The 16,960-nt window shown below is 36.3% G+C and overlaps 1 protein-coding gene across 8 annotated transcripts in view; it reads right to left on the reverse strand.

Annotated features, from left to right (window-relative positions):
* The window catches only part of CSNK1A1 (casein kinase 1 alpha 1), a 56,942-nt gene that overhangs the window by 17,976 nt on the left and 22,006 nt on the right, over positions 1–16,960 (reverse strand). For 5 of the 8 annotated variants that reach the window (XR_010126491.1, XM_054487106.2, XM_054487103.2 and 2 more), the window contains exons 3-6: positions 12,671–12,797; positions 7,926–8,024; positions 5,427–5,510; positions 658–797 (exon numbers count right to left, since the gene is read on the reverse strand). Coding sequence is in view for 6 of the 8 variants with exons in the window: in XM_054487106.2 (XP_054343081.1) it covers positions 658–797; positions 5,427–5,510; positions 7,926–8,024; positions 12,671–12,797 (450 nt within the window). In the remaining 2 variants the exon portion in view is untranslated. The remainder of the gene's footprint in view (positions 1–657; positions 798–5,426; positions 5,511–7,925; positions 8,025–12,670; positions 12,798–16,960) is intronic. The other 3 variants (XR_010126492.1, XM_054487108.2, XM_054487107.2) reach the window with 1 other exon arrangement.

Below are 16,960 nucleotides of genomic sequence, written 5' to 3' on the forward strand. Positions count from 1 at the left end.
ACTAGTTGAACATCTATATGAATGTATTCATGCATACATATCTATATACACATACATACAAATATATATTTAGAGATATATATATATTTAAGGATAGGTAATGCCTTGGCGTACAGAAAAACTGACATTACAGTTTAAACTAGATCATTCAGATATTCATGGATATTTCTTAAGCCTGAAATTCTTGGTATGAGGTTCTTTAACCTGAGGCATATCATTGTTTTTTCCACTTATTACTTCTATGCTTGTTTTAAGGAGCAAAAAGTGACTGTAAAAGATGAAAGGAACTTTTATAATGCATTCTTCCAAACTCAACCTGAATTACTAAAGTATAAAAAGCCCCAAATAGCTTTAAAAATATATGTACTATCTTCAGCTGCAAAAAGAAATGTCAACATTGCACTTATGCTTCTAACTTTCTATCACGCAGTATTTTCCCCCCAAGAGACAATCTTCAACAACAACAAAAAATCCAAAAGACCTCATTTAACAGTCTTCTCTACACTGGTTAAAGCAGCAGGTAAAATGATTAATAAGCATCCTTCAAATCCTCAGCCAAGAAACATCCTTAGACATTGTAAGAAACTAAAATATTTCAAAAACCCATTGATGGCTTCTGCTATGGCTATGATAAGCACATTCCATTTTCGAACTTACCTCTGCTCAATACCAAGATGTGCATTGATGCTAGCATATCGGGCAGTGCCAGTGAGGTTTTTATCTTCTCTGTATGGTATGTGTTGCCTTGTCCTGTTGTCTCTGTACTTTTTGGCCAAACCAAAATCAATAAGGAATAACTTTAAAAGAGAAATACAGAAACATTAGGTTTCCAACCTTGTTCAATTAAACTGCTTCTTATTCATTAAATGGTATCTATTCTATGCATTCAAATATATCAAAATAAAGTATCCTAAGTATTAATAGAACAGATAATGAACAGACTTAACACCCCCCCATAAGCTTTTACTAGTCTTTATCAATAAATCAAGTTAAAAAAAAAAACAGTCTAGTAGTTTATCCTTGTCGTTTGCAGATTTCACAGGCCCATTTCATTACATACTCAGGAACCTGTCTTTACAAAGTAAGAAATGTATACATGCTTGACAGCAGAAGCAACAAGAGTGCTGCTATTTGTCATAATGACACCTGATAGTCTGTACACCTGTTACTATTGGTAAACAAACATGAGGTTTCAAAATCTAGATATAATGGCCGAGTGCGGTAGCTCACGCCTATAATCCCAGCACTTTGGGAGGCTGAGGCGGACGGATAACTTGAGGTCAGGAGTTCAAGACCAGCCTGGCCAAACATGGCAAAGTCCCACCTCTACAAAAAATACAAAAATAGCCGGGCGTGGTGGCACATGCCTGTAGCCCCAGCTACACAAGAGGCTGAGGCAGGAGAATAGCTTGAACCTGGGAGGCAGAGGTTGCAGTGAGCCAAGACCGTGTCACTGCACTCCAGCCTGGGCGACAGAGCAAAACTCTGTCTTTAAAAAAAAAAAAAAAAAAAAAATCCAGATATAAACTATCTGAACTCTTCCCTCCTACAAAGGCCACTCTTAAATGTGCCAACAGAATGCTTGTTATCTACCCTAAAAGTCTGACATTGCCAATGAAACCAAGACTTTTTATTAATAAAAAATACTACTCAGCACTGACATTATACAGATGGGTCAGGTTAAACTTCTGGAAAATTTAACAAGTTGATATAAAAATCCCCCAAAAAAGCACTTAGCATTTAAATCAAGGTGGCTTACAATTAGCAGTTTAAGTGAGCTAACTAAAAACAAAAACCAGTGTTTAGAACAAAATAACGTTTAGTGTTATCATGTCTATATGGTACTCAGGGAATAATGTATTCATTTATAATGTAGCTAATTGTTGTATGTAATTCAAGTTTACACTCCAGAACTTAAGCCTTTTATAAGTAAATAACTATTTTTATGAAAAAGAAATCCAAAACATATTCATATTTACCTACCATATGAAAAGAAATAATCTTTATTTAAAATTTTGGCTTTTGTCATAAAATCACCTATTATGCTATATTTTAATAAAAGTTAATCTACAAATATTAAGCTAGGCAGGTCTATGTGCCCTTACACTATACAGCCCTAGTCTATTGTTCTCTAGTTATTCCTAAATTTTGTAGTTCTTCTCTCCATTAGGCTACTGGGTCCCTTTTGACAGTTTATAATTTGTGATGTGCTGGGAAACTTGATCACCTAACCTGCAGATTTCATGTCAATAAATAAAGCAAGTTACTGATTTAGGTTATAAAGATCTGACCAAGTACCTCTCTTAGGAGCATGAGTAACATCTATTTCAGCCAAGCATTATAACCTATTCTCAATTATACTTTGGACAGTAAAGACACTGACAGTTGAGCTTCAGTCACCATGTCAACGAGATACTGATTTTTACTTAGTCTACTATAAAAGAATGAAGATTAAATTATTAGTAAATGTTAACTGGATGATGAAGACTCTCAAAGTAAAAAGATTAAACTCCCTTCCTAAGCAATCAAGTCATTACAGGAAAAATTGTGTTGTAAAACACTAAGAAATAAAGCTTATACTTTAAGTTTCTCTTGATATGAAAACCAGATCAGTACACAAATATTAAAATGAGCAAAATACATTTGTTAAGCAAAACAAAAATGATGATTAAGTTCTGCAGAGTCATAGTGAAAAGAAAACATGGGGAAAATAAACACAAAAGGACATTCAGCTTCATGGTATTTTAAAAATATCTCTAAGAAATATGTAGACATTGAATGAAGAGTGATTAGTACATAGAATTTCCTCCAGTTCACATTTTCTAGGATTGCTTCCTTTCGTACTTTAAAATGAAGGACAAAAGGGAAGAGCTCTGACATGAGTATGTCTAACAGTTTCATTCATGTCTAAATCTACATTCAATAGCTCCATTTGTGACTCAATAACCAGACACTTTCTCACAACCAAAAGACTGCTTTATAAAAATTCAGTGTTCGCTGGAGAGTTCTTTCCTCCCACAACGCCGAAGGAGGAAACCTTATTTATCAAGAAAACTACAGATATGTAAACACGATCTTCTTAAACATCTCAATCTAAAAACAAAAATCTAAAGAGCAAATAATTTTAAATGCTCTCCTCTTATAGAAACTGAAAATACGTCAGGAAAAAAATGTTAGCACTGAACAAAGATAGCCTATTCTCAGTAAACAACTGAAAGGAAAACTACTTGAAATTAAAAAAGGAAATAAAACTCTTGGTGGTTCATTACCTTCGGGTACCTATCAAGCTTCTTTAGTAGCTTTCTGTATGCTTTGCTGTTTAAAACTAATAAATATAAACATATAATGGAAATGTTTACATGAAACCACATGATGCCAAAGATACAACCAAAAAGCTGTAAATATGTAAAGGCAGAACCAAATGAGGAAAAGTCAGTATCAAATAAGCATAAGATAATGCATTTTTATTATAGGCTTTTATGTGCAAAGACACAGGCACTTCCTTCAGTGAGTCAAGCTCCTTTTCTGTGGATTTTTACTAACTACATGTTATGAGTAAAATTTGCGCCCATTTTAAACAATGCAGCCTATTCTTCAAAGGCACAGGGAACTGAGTTGATAAATAGGGGATAATTTGACCAGGCGCAGTGGTTCACGCCTATAACGCCAGCACTTTGGGAGGCCAAGGCAGACAGATCACTTGAGGCCAGGAGTTCAAGACCAGTCTGGCCAATGTGGTAAAACCCCGTCTCCACTAAAAATACAAAAATTAGCCGGGCATGGTGGCGCGCACCTGTAATCCCAGCTATTCAGGAGGCTGAGACAGAACTGCTTGAACCTGGGAGGTGGAAGTTGCAGTGGGCCAAGATCGCGCCACTGCACTCTACACTCCTGCCTGGGCAACAGAGTGAAACCCCATCTCAAAACAAAACAAAAAACAAAACAAAACAAAACAAAACAAAAAACCCCCAAAAAACAAAAAATAAAACAAAACCAAAAACCAAAAAAAAGAGGGGGGGGATAATTCCATAATTCCATTCAATAGAGGCACATTTTCTTCAAAAATCACTGTGGCTAATCTTAGTGTTTAGTACTTGCAGCATTTTTTTTTTTTTTTCCTAACCAGGGGTCATCATTTCCCTTGCCCTTCTAAAACATTCACAAGGTCACTTTACTAAAAACCTAGCTAACCTGTATGTACAAAATCTAAACAATGTAATACAACTTTCTTTGTAAATTATTAAATGATGCTACGAAATGTAAGCAAAATATGTGAATGGGTAAGTAAAAATGAGGCACTATAAAACTAGTTTTATTCTTCTAATACGCCTAATGATCCACCATCTACTGTCTTCCCCCCACTCCTTATCTAACTAGTCACAATACTTGGTACTTCTTTGCCTGAATAAAAATAACTCTGAATTTCTGAAACCTTTTTTAATAGCTGGAGGTGGTTCCTGGAATAAAGCTGGGCAGTATGGAAAAGGATTAAATGATTATCCAGATGATACATGTGGATAATTTAAGGTATTACAAAGTATGTTTTTTGTTTTTTGATTACTCATGCCAATACTTCCTCTTCACTGTATACTAAACTGAATGATTAAGATTCATTTGCTCAGGAGCATGAACATTTATGAACTTAAATTTTGTGATAAAAAAGCTATTTAACTTCAACAAAAGTACAACAAAATATGAAGAGTTCTACTTACAAATTTAGAAAATTAGTAGGGTGTTTATCCAGCCTGCCAAAAACTAAATTTAATATATTTCAATGTATTACTAATGGCAATCTACCATATAGCTTGATAAGTGCTTAAGCTATGTTATTGTTATATTGTTAAGAATGCAGTATCTTCTAGTTCCAGAGCATATAATGCTCTGTAAATATCCATTTGCTAGAAGTTGAGAATACAGACTGAGGAAATAAGTTCTAGAAACACTAGATCTGAAATCTGATCTACACTTACCTGAAGTTCCTTAGGGAAGGGGAAGAGAGGTGAGGTAGAATATATTCATTATATAGCACTAATGAACTGAATTTAAATATATTTCGTGCATTAAGTTGTATAACTCCAAATAAATTTTTAAAAACTAACACTCTATCTCAAGTTTACTATTAGGTAAACAATTTCAGTAGTAGACCAACATCATTTCCTCATATGTATGTTAGAGAGCTAAACATAATATCCTATTTTCATTTAGCTTTTTTCTAAACTTTATAAGTTTTAAGCAAAAGCCACAAAGAAATATCTTAGTAATGTTATGTTTGCCAAGTATGTCTGAATAATGCCAACGTAAGAGGTGCTTGAGCAAGATCTACATTCTCCAGAATTAAAACAAAACAAAAATCATCAAAATAAAACAATAAAAAGGAAAAGCACATGAATTTGGGATTGAGGTTGGAATAGGAGACAGTTTCAGACCTGGTTTAATCCTGAGAAAGATGGGTCCTGAGAAGTACTAACAGTCATGCTTCTTTTCCTCTTCCCCACTGGAGATTCTAAACACTAAACAGACAATAGAGGGTGGCAGTGCATCAAACAGTATTGCTTACATTGCAACAATGGCCGGCGCAGACAGGCAACACCGAGGCATTAGAGAAAGAACAGGGTAGCCAAATGCCATCCTTCTTCCACCAAGCACTGTAGCTTCTCAGTTTTCCAAATAAGAATCACATGCTCAAGAACATTTGAATTCTGGAAATTACTCAGGTTTTTAATGCCACTATTTTGTGTCACTGCCTGAAACAGGGATAGCAATGGTGACATTTGGCTCTTTTATATTTTTAATCAAAAATGGGGAATTTAGATCTGCAATCTTTGGTACCACAATCTGCCCTTCCCCCCCAAAAAAAGATTGTACGGGGGAAAAAATCTTCAGTAAGGAAGAGGTAGAAGGCATTTAGTCACCTTAAAATTTATTTTCGTAAGCATGCAGGGCTGATTACCGGAAGAGATGAGCAAATTCACTAAGATTGGAGTGGCCACTCCTAAATATCAAATTCAGAACAATTTTCCAAATAAGAAATTTAACTTTAAAAATTGTCCTCAAAAGCCCCCCAAAACCATTTTTCCCCCATGAATAGAAAACTACTGGAACAAGCTGACCAAAGAATCCAGTCTCATACAACTGGCATTTTTCAAACTACAATACAGAAAACACTAAAAATCAACTACATAAACAAAACACTAATCTAAAATGTTCAAGAGCAACATTTAGCATTTGAATCTTAGTTGAGTAAAACACTTTGCTTCTACCCCATGGCCTCTCTAAAACAGTGTTAAACAGCAAGCAGCTCCACAAAATTATTTTTAATATCTGCAAGGAGAAAAGGAGACCTAAATCTCCTAAAAAGGTTTTCACCACTAGATAACTTACACTTCCTTAAGACAACTATGCGATTAACAAGCTATTCTTAAGGGGGCTGTGGGGGTGGGGGGTGGAAGGCAAAGTGATATCTAGGTCATCATTTAAATTTAAGGCAAAAACCATGTACTGCAATGTCAACGATGCAGAATAGGAATCACATGGTGATAATGGGTTTTTAGGGGGTAAGAAAACGGGAAGGAGAGGGCTGGGAAATGGCCAAGAAGATTGGAGTCAAATGGACAAAACTGCCCCAAAACTTAAGAACAGTAATTTTATTTTTTCAATTGAATTACCAGGCTTTACAGTAATAAAAACCTGTATACTTCAGAGAAAAGCTATAAAATATTTTTTAATGCAACTTGGGAATGACAAGATAAGTTATGTGTATATTTAAACACCTTTCATTATTTAAAGCTCAACAAAAAAATTTAATTTCCTAAAACCTAATCAGACCATCAGTATCTCACATTGACAAATAACACCAATTCTAATGGTAATGGCTCCCAGTTGGCATTCATACAGGCAAACAAAGGTAAACATTTATAGCTAGACCTAAAAACACCAAACATTTCCTAATAGTTTAGTAAAACAAATGGGCATCTTCCTTCCAAAAACAAAACAAAAAAGCCACAAAAAAACAAAAAAAAGCCCCCAAGTTGTCCTGAAGTTGAGAATTTCTATCAGATAGATCATCAGATCACAACATGCTTAGTGCATTGCCAATGCTGCCTGTCTGCCCGAGCTCAACATAGTATCGATAAAGAAAGCAATTCACTCAGTAAGACTAATCATTACAGAAAAAAAGTCAACACAATTAGTTTCTAACTGCAATCATGCGCCACTAGCTAAAACCCAATCACCCCATAAGTTGAACCACTCTCAGAGACCCCAAATGAACACTAGTTTTGTTGTATGAATGTTCATTTCGCTTGTCTATATTTTCCTTTAAAGGGAGAGAGAGGGGTGGAGAACTCACCCAATTTGGCACCCAAGTAAAAAACTGTCAACTACTTTTGAAGCAGGCCCAAAAGTTACCCTTTTAAATACACAAATTCAAGGACTGAAGAATTCTCATTATCAACCATGCTCAGTCAGCAAATGTTAACACCATGGTGACAGATAAGTCAGTGTTCCCACACTGGCACAAGCACATATATTATAAAAACCCACACTTCAGAGCCAAAGGTTAAAATCTGGTTTTAAGCATTCAGGAAGAAAAGAATATGGGGGTTTTTGCTATTTTTGTGAATGAAAAATAGATACAACTGTTCAACAGTTAAATAACTTAGACAACTACAGTTCATTTTATAGCCCTTAGAATTTTATATTTCCATATAAGGTAACTAACCTCGGTTGGGTAAGTTGAAGATAATTTATTTCAAGTTACTAAGTTAATGGAGTTAGCTGATTATCCTTATAGCACAATCTTTTAAAGCAACTGTCAACAGCAAATTCAACTTACTATGGCTTTTTAAAAGATTGAAAAGTTTACCAAAGCAATTCTTGTCGAAACTTTACTCTTTGTTCTTTCATGCAAAGAGCATTTGACTAACCTTATTACAGTGACGCCCAATACCCATTAGGAAGTTATCTGGTTTAATGTCTCTGTGTATAAAATTCTTTGTATGCACATATTCAATTCTACTGATCATCTGGAAAAAAAGGAAGGGAGAGATAATTGAGTTAAGTAGTAAATGAAAATCAACACATTATTTCTTAAGTATTTCAGTATCTCATTTTAGAGTTCACAAAGACAGTGCTAAAGAAAATGAAATGGAAAGGACAACTAAGTTCTCCATTTATTTCTAGGTTAATGGATATCTAAGCATATACTTGCTGTGTCCTTTGGCTTTACCTTCTAGTATTAATGATTAAAACCATGGGAGGGTCTAACCCCATAGGAAGACTTGGTGTTTGTGATTTTCAAGTAATAAAAGGAATACCTGTAGAATAGTTTCAGTTGCTACAATAAAGGAAATAAAATAAAAACTTTCCACTCTCAATCCTAGGCCTTCTAAAGTAACCTGTTAAAATGGCCTGGTATTACCCAGACCATGTTATAAGATATACATATGCACACAAACAGATACACATATACTTGGGAGTGGGGGATGTTGACAGATTGGCAGATAAAGCTATAAGTAGTTGTTATAATTCTTATATAATCTCATTCCAAAAGTTAAATATTAAACATGCCATTCTTAAAAGCTTTCCTTAATTTCTTGGAAATTATGCAAAGTCAAACGCTATAGCTCAAATATCCTTTTTAATAGCTACAAATATTCTGTGATAGAGATGTTATGTCTTCTCACAGTATTCTCACATTGTTTTCCACTTTTTCCTACTATAAATAATGCCATTAACAGACATGTATCTTTACCCACTAGTACTTTTATTTCTATGGACTTCAAATCCCATATAATTATGGGGAGTTGCTGAGTTGAAGGGTGTATTTTTCATTTTGATAGATAATATCACACTGCCTTTCACAATAGGCTGTAACAATTTGGATTTACTCTTTTTTTTTTTTTTTTTTTTTTGAGACAGGGTCTCACTGTCACCTAGGCTGAAGTGCAGTGAAGCAACCATAACTCACGCTGCCTCAACCTTCCAGGCTCCAGTGATCCTCACACTTCACCCTCCGGAGTAGCTGAAACTATAAGGTGCATGCCACTACACCTGGCTAATTTTTTTGCGTCAGCTAATTTTTAATTTTTGGTAGAGACGGGATATCGTTATGTTGCCCAGCTGCTCTTGAACTCCTGGGTTCAGGAGATCCTCCTGCCTCGACCTCCCAATGTGGTAGGATTACAGGCGTGAACCACCATGCCCGGCCTCAATTTAGGAGTAATCCTTCCACGAGGATTTTTTTTTTTTTTTTTTTTTGAGACAGAGTCTCACTCACTCTGCTGCCCAGGCTGGAGTGCAGTGGTGCAATTTCGGCTCACTGCAGCCTCTGCCTCCCAGGTTCAAGCGATTCTCTTGCCTCAGCCTCCCGAGTAGTTGGGATTACAGGCACCCGCCACATGCCTGGGTACTTTTTTTGTATTTTTAGTAGAGACAGGGTTTCGCCATGTTGGTTTCCAGCTCCTGGCATAAAATGATCCACCTGCCTCGGCCTCCCAAAGAGCTGGGATTACAGGCGTGAGCCACTGCGCCTGGCCCTTCTATGAGGATTTACTCTTCTATGTACTGTCAAGCTCCACTCTTTGCCTATTTTTCTTTCGGCCTATTGTCTTCTTGTTAGCTTTTAGGAGTTCTCGTCATAAAACAAACAATCTTTTATCTGTCATTATGTAAACAGATTTAAATTAAGTATTTTTTATTTTGACTGCTTATGGCATTTCTTGTATACAACAGAAGTTTTGTGTTTTTTTTTTTTTGAGACAGAGTCTCACTTTGTCACCCTGGCTGGGGTGCAGTGGCGAGATCACAGCTCACAGCAGCCTCAACTTCCGGGGCTCAAGTGATCCTCTCAGCTCAGCCCCCTGAGAAGCTGGGACTACGCACATGTGCGTTACCATGCCCAGCTAATTTTTGTATTTTTTGTGGAAACGGGGGTATCGTTATGTTGCCCAGGCTGCTCTCGAACTCCTGAGCTCAAGTGATCCTCCTGCTTCTGCCTCCCAAAGTGCTGGGATTGCTGGCATGAGCCATCACACCCAGCCTCTATCTTTTCTATAAGACACTTACTTAGAAGTTGTATTTTTAAATAGATTCCATATCCAAAGACTGCCAACATTATCTTTCTGTCCATATGTTCTTGCTCTTCCCAGTAGTATCTGTTAGGATTCTATTTTTTATTTGTCCTCATTTTCCCCAGAGCTTTTATTATCATGAATACACAGATTCTAAATTGTACTCTTCTACCTTGATAAATGTCTTCTGAAGCCAAACTAGTAATCTCTGGCTTGAACAACTTACACCTGTTACCTGTCAGCCACAGAGCAAAACTTAGGTGTTAACTACCTTAAATGAAAGCTTTCTTGTATCTCCCTTCCTCAGAATTATATTTTTTCCACATTTGTTACCCGTGTACCCAACAGAGACTTCTACAACTCTACAACAAGGATGGAACATCTTATTTTTCCGTCTTTATTAGACTCTAAGTTTCTTTCTAGAGGGAAGAGACTAATTCTTATTTTTTTGCCACCCCAACCCCCAGCACTAAGTACAGTGGTAGGCTCTCAATACATGTTCAATGTATGGATGCTTACGTGTTACTGAACAAACAAAACATAAGCCATAACTCTTTTATTAGGATTCACTCATATATGTTAGTTAAAACATATTAAAGGCTTTTTTTTTTTGAGACAGAGTCTCGTTCTATCCCCCAGGGCTGGAGTGCAGTGGTGCGATCTCGGCTCACTGCAATCTCCACCTCCCAGGTTTATGTGATTCTCAAATGCCTCAGCCTCCCGGGTAGCTGGGATTACAGGCGTCAGCCACTACGCCCAGCTAATTTTTGTACTTTTAGTAGAGATGGGTTTCACTATGTTGGCCAGGCTGGTCTTGAACTCCTGACCTCAAGTGATTTACCGGCTTTGGCCTCTCAAAAGTGCTGGGACTATAGGCATGAGCCACCAAACCCGGCCCACATTAAAGGCTGTTAACGTAAAAGAGATGGGGTCTTTGCTCTATTGCTCAGGCTGGAGTGCAGTGGCATTATTATAGCTCACTGTAGCCTGGAACTCCTGGGCTCAAGAGAGCCTCCTGTCTCGGTCTCCCAAAGTGCTGGATTACAGGCGTGAGCCAGTGTGCCTGGCCACTTTTCACCTTTTAATGCTTGAGTTTGTTTTGTGCCACAAATATCACAATTTGCTCACATTTGCTTGAGCCACTGAGTACTTTTAAGGTTAAGAAGCTTGGGGAGTATCAGGTGCTGATTACAGAAAATGGGCACTACCTTCTAATCCCTGGAATTATAGACAAAGTTTTTTCATTGATCTATAATAGTTGTATATATTTATGGGGTATGTGTGATACTTTGTTACATGTATACAATGTGTAATTATCAAATCAGGGTAGTTGGGATATCCATTACTTCAAACATTTATATTTTGTATTAGGAACATTACAATTCTACTCTTCTAGCTATTTTGAAATAAACGATAAGCTATTGTTAACTATAATTTCCCTACTATACTATGTAATACTAGAACTTATTCCTCCTAACTGTATTTTTGTGCCCATTAACCTACTTCTCTTCATCCCTCTGAATTTACAAACTTACTAAAATTCCACCTCAAATATCAAGTCTGTTTATCTCCATTTTACTTTATGACATTTACTTGAAAGAAGCTCACAGTGATGCTTTGGGTAATACATAAATAATAGTATTAAAAGTTAAGTGATAAAGCAAATAAAGGTAAGTGATAAAACAAATAACCTGTGTTCTCCTTTCCCTTTTCCTCATTTTATTTTCTTCTGTTATTTTCCCTCTTCCTTTTTATGTGATAGGCAAATCTGGACTAGAGAGCTGTCACAAACCCTCCATTATATTTTTAAATGTCATTCTCTTCATAGTATTTTTATAAGCACACTGAGTTTAACTTGAAGCATTTCCAGCATTTTCCTGCCCTTAAAGGTAACAAATACTGATCAAAACAAAAACTTATACATGTTTTGATATTTACCAATCATTATCTTAATGTATTATCTTTTCCCTTAAGGTTTGTTCCTTACTCTATCTTTCTCATTTCTTAAGATCGAAATATCCAAACTTTGGCTGTAAAAACCATTTAATCTAACCTACAGCCAATGCATCAATCTAATTCATGACATCTCCAAAATTTCCTAGGTCTTAAGTAACACAAATGGTTGAGAATCCATTACTCCAAGCAGCATCTACTTGGTCAAAAAATTCTTCCTTATATTACTTCAGGACCTTTTTATCCTCAAAAATAGCTTTTCTAAGAGTCCCACACGTAATACATAATATTCAATTTTGCTTAATTTAACCAAAATGTCAATATACATTTATCTACAATTATATGCATACATACACTCTAAACTCTCCAAACAAAATCTTACAATAACCTGCTATATATGACACTAAAACTTCATCTGAAGGAGCAGACTGAAAACTACTAGTCTACAGATGAGTAAGAAACCAAGATAATTCCAGGTTTTGTCTTATTCCCATAGGAAAATATCTACAAGTCACATTATTTTTTTTTTCTGCCTATGCTAAGGTTAAATAGTGATGCACAGGATTTTAATACTCTTATTTATGAATAATGAAATTCCAGTCAACAGTACTATTCTCAGTTTATATTCTAATCAAAATTTCACATACCTGGTCAGCTAACATAAGTACAGTTTTCATTGTGAACCTTCTTGAACAGAAATTGAAGAGGTCTTCGAGGCTAGGTCCCAGAAGATCCATGACTAGTACATTGTAGTCTTTTTCCTGACCATACCACCTAATGAAACAAAAGGAAAAGAGAGGATATTACAAAAAGCTATTACTTAATATCATCAACCCTAAGAATAATATAGTTTTCTTTCACTGACTAGGTATTATTTAAGGCGAATGTTCCCCTACTCAGAAGACGAACCCACTAATTAACTACAAGGCCCAAGACAAAACAAGGGTAATGAGACTTTTTTTTTCCCTGTCATGCAACTCCATTCTCCTATATAGATAGGACATGCATAGTAGCCTTAACACTCCTGTTACCAGGGCAGCTGAATTTTATACCCACTGGCCACTGATTCCTATGGCCTTTACCAAATTCCTTAATCTCACCTGAATTTACTTTGTAACTGAAGAAATGAAGATGACTCTATCAGTCATTCCGAAATGTTTCAGAAAGCAAAGATTTCTTTTATCTGAACTTCCATTCCAGTTCCTACCAAACTGCATTTAATCAATAATTACTTGTCCTTATTCAAAAAGGAGTCACATTTTTGCTTGGTTTCAGATCATAGAAAATAACCCGTATAACACAAGGTAATGACATTTATTTGCTTTTAACTGGAATCATGTTTTAATTATCCCGGGCTGTATTACTGTATACAATGTGTCCCTAATAACTCAAGAAGTATCAACTGCCAATTTCATTTATCCCAAGGACTGAAAATCACTGCAATAAATTATTTCAAATTTTGATGCCTATGATTCTGGTAAGAGTACTTTCCTTAAAATAAACACTACCATTTTTCTTTCAAACTTTTCTAGATATCAAATTCTGCTAAGAAAATTGGGTGATACTTAAAATTTTGTTTAAAAGGTTACTTTAAAGCTTAAACTGCAGTCATTTCTTTGTTAACTCCAATAAGAACCAATACCAAAATTTACCATATCTGGAAAGCTTATGTTTTAAAAATATTCCAAAGGAGAGAACAGGCTTTTCTTTCTTTCCCTTCCTTCCTCCTTATTTATTTATTTATTCATTTATTTTTAGACAAGGTCTTGCTCTGTTGCCAGGCTGGGGTGCAGTGGCAAATCACAACTCCTGCAGTCTCTGACCTTCTGGTCTCAAGCAATCCTCCTATTTCAGCTTCCCAAGTAGCTGGGACCACAGGCGTGCCATCATGCCCAGCTAAATTTTTTAAAAGTTTTTGGTAGAGACACAGTCTTTTAAATTTCTTGTAAAGGCAGAGTCTCCCTATGTTGCCCAGGCTAGTCTCTAACTTCTGGACTCAAGCGATCCTCCTGCCTCAGCCTCCCAAAGCACTGGGATTACAAGTTGAACCACTGTACCTCACCAGCTTTTCAAGAAAACTAAAATCTGTGTCAAAATTATAACAAGTATCAGTCAAGGAGGAAACTGTTTAGTGCCATTTCTTGCTTTGCTGATAAATGCCAATGATTCAAGAAAATCAATATTAAAACTAGAGTATAAGGATTTAATCTTTTAAGAATATTTTTCTAGAAAATGCAAAGATAACTATACAGATGTGCTACTCTTGTGTCTCTTCTTTAAGAAAATAGTCTATTCTAACTAGTGGTCCTGGGCACCCATTAACCCTTGATGGCATCTACCAAAACCGCAGAAATTTCAGGCATAGCACCCGAGAAAGGCAGGCGGGGGGAGCCTCAAATCAGTTAGCTTTAATTTAAGACCTATTCAGATAGGTCTCATAGTCAGGTAAAATAAATATGCTCCCTAGAATCTTATGTTGAGAGTAAGAGATCCTAAGAGGATTATAAGCCAAAAAGTTCAGTTCCTTCCTACGATTTTTGCTTCAGTTGTTCTTGAGAACTACTTCCCAAACCTGACACACGGATAACTGCCAAGCACACAAAATCAAATCCATTTCCACATCCTCTTTGCAGAAAAAGATAATCCAGTAAGGGAAAAGTGTCTGCTTAACTTTCTAGAAGTCTTGCCCACTAGGCTAGGAAACAAATGTGTCAACGTGACAGCAAAAGAGCCTTTTTTTTTTTTTTTTTGAGACACAGTCTCTTGCTCTGTCCACCAGGCTGGAGTGCAGTGGTGCGATCTTGGCTCACTGCAACCTCTGCCTCCCAGGTTCAAGTGATTCTCATCCCTCAGCCTCCCAAGTAGCTGGGATTATAGGCGCCTGCCACCACGCCCAGCTAATTTTTGTATTTTAATAGAGACGGGGTTTCACAATGTTGGCCAGGCTGGTCTCGAACTCCTGACCTCAGGTGATCCACCTCTTGGCCTCCCAAAGTCCTGGGATTACAGGTTTGAGCCACCACACCTGGCCAGAAAAGCCAGTTTTGTCCATATTGCTTAAAACAGCGCGCTAAAGCTGCTGTTATTTTCCCTCTTCCACTCTTTATTCTCTCTACGAGAATTCAACACCTTTCACATTCGCTGAAACATTTACTTGAAAGAAGTTCACAGTGATGCTTTGGGTAATACATAAATAACAGTTTTAAAAGGTAAGTGATAAAGCAAATAAGCTGTGTTCTCCTTTCCCTTTTCCTTATTCTATTTTCTTTTGTTATTTTCCCTCTTCCTTTTTATGTGATAGGCAAATCTGGGCTAGAGAGCTGTCATGAACCTACCATTATAAACGTTCAACACTTGTTTAATATAAATATAATTTACCTAGGCTTTTAAGAAAACGAGAACACCAAATCCAGAAAGAGCTAAGGAAGTAAGAAGGCGCAAAAAGTCAAATAGGCAAAAGGGAAGGCATAAATCAACTCTTATTTATAAGACCACGTCTCAGCTCTAGACAGGTTTCCACTGATGGCTCAGACATACAACTACAAAAAACAAGCAAATGTTATAACCATCCATCTAAGCCCAAACACAAACCTGAAATGTAAAAGGCACAAATTCAGACTTTATATTTTCATGCAATTAATATGATTTCATAAAGAAATCATCTGCAAAGTAAGCCTCTAACAAAATCACCTGCATGTAAGCCTCTAACTCCCTTAATAGTTAGAAACTGGGAAGAATTAGATGAATTGAGAAGCACACTTAAAACACACACATTATTGGGCATTCTTCATCCTTGCTTAAATTTATGAACACAAGACATATTCACTATTCTCAAAGTCAGGAGGATTAAATACTTCATTGAAAGTAGCTAAAAAAACAAGCGTCTCAAAGGCATTTTATCTTGTGGAGCAACCATGCAGTTCTAAAACAGCTAGGACTTTCTTTTCTATGGACTGGTACTATAACTCCTTAAACCTAAGAGACAGGTGTTTACATCTTTCACACTTCCTTTGGTCTCAAGGAATATATAGCTTAATTCTCTAGAGCTAGAACGTCACACCCTCCATCTGTGCTTTTCCATCTGGACTAACTCATTCAGACATTATCACACACAGATTCAGAACCAGAAATGGTCTTCTGCTTATTCCAATCTTACTTATTCTTAGTTTCTACCTTCACCTCCATGCTTCCCACGTCTATTCTGAGAGCTTTTCTCTACCTTCTATCCCAACCTTAAAACCCAGATGCCAAAGAAATCTTCCTTATGTCACCTATCCCACATTGGTCTCCTATTTCCTAGAATTCCCAAAGCCATTAACTATTGCTTGTATACATAGTCTTAACCCCTTGACAACACTCATCTACTGTTACTTTGGTGTTTGTCTCTATACCTGGTAGGACAGAGCTTACAGCTTTATTTTTATTTGAATAGCCTTTTCACAGAACCTGAGTAATGAACAAGCATTAACCCGATTCTCTGAGGCCATTTAAGTTTATAGTCTGAAACACCAACACAAAAACCTCACTCTTATTTACTTTCTAGGCCTTCAAACTAGAAACACAGGTCTTACCTTTAGACATTTTTAAGTACAAGATGTGTTGCTACTAAGTGTACAGTGGTAAAGTGATGTGCATATTGCAGGTACTCAGGTAATTATGAGACTAAAAAAAGTACTCCAGTTGATTTGGACCTTACTCTTCCTAAGTTACAAAACATTAAAAAAAATCAAGTAATTTACTGGGTGAAAGTGAAAATAATAATTTTAAAAAGATAAAATGTTCGGGGATCTCATTTTCCATTTGTTTCAAATCTATACCTTCAGACTTCAGTGTTACCTAAAAGTAGGCTGAAGAATGAGTTCATAATTTACACAACCATCATTACTTACTTACAGCATAAAAAAAGTATCTAAGGTTTGAAGATAATGCCAGGAGAA

The sequence above is a fragment of the Pongo pygmaeus genome, chromosome 4 (genome assembly GCF_028885625.2).
Source record: "Pongo pygmaeus isolate AG05252 chromosome 4, NHGRI_mPonPyg2-v2.0_pri, whole genome shotgun sequence".
NCBI classification, from domain to species: domain Eukaryota; kingdom Metazoa; phylum Chordata; class Mammalia; order Primates; family Hominidae; genus Pongo; species Pongo pygmaeus.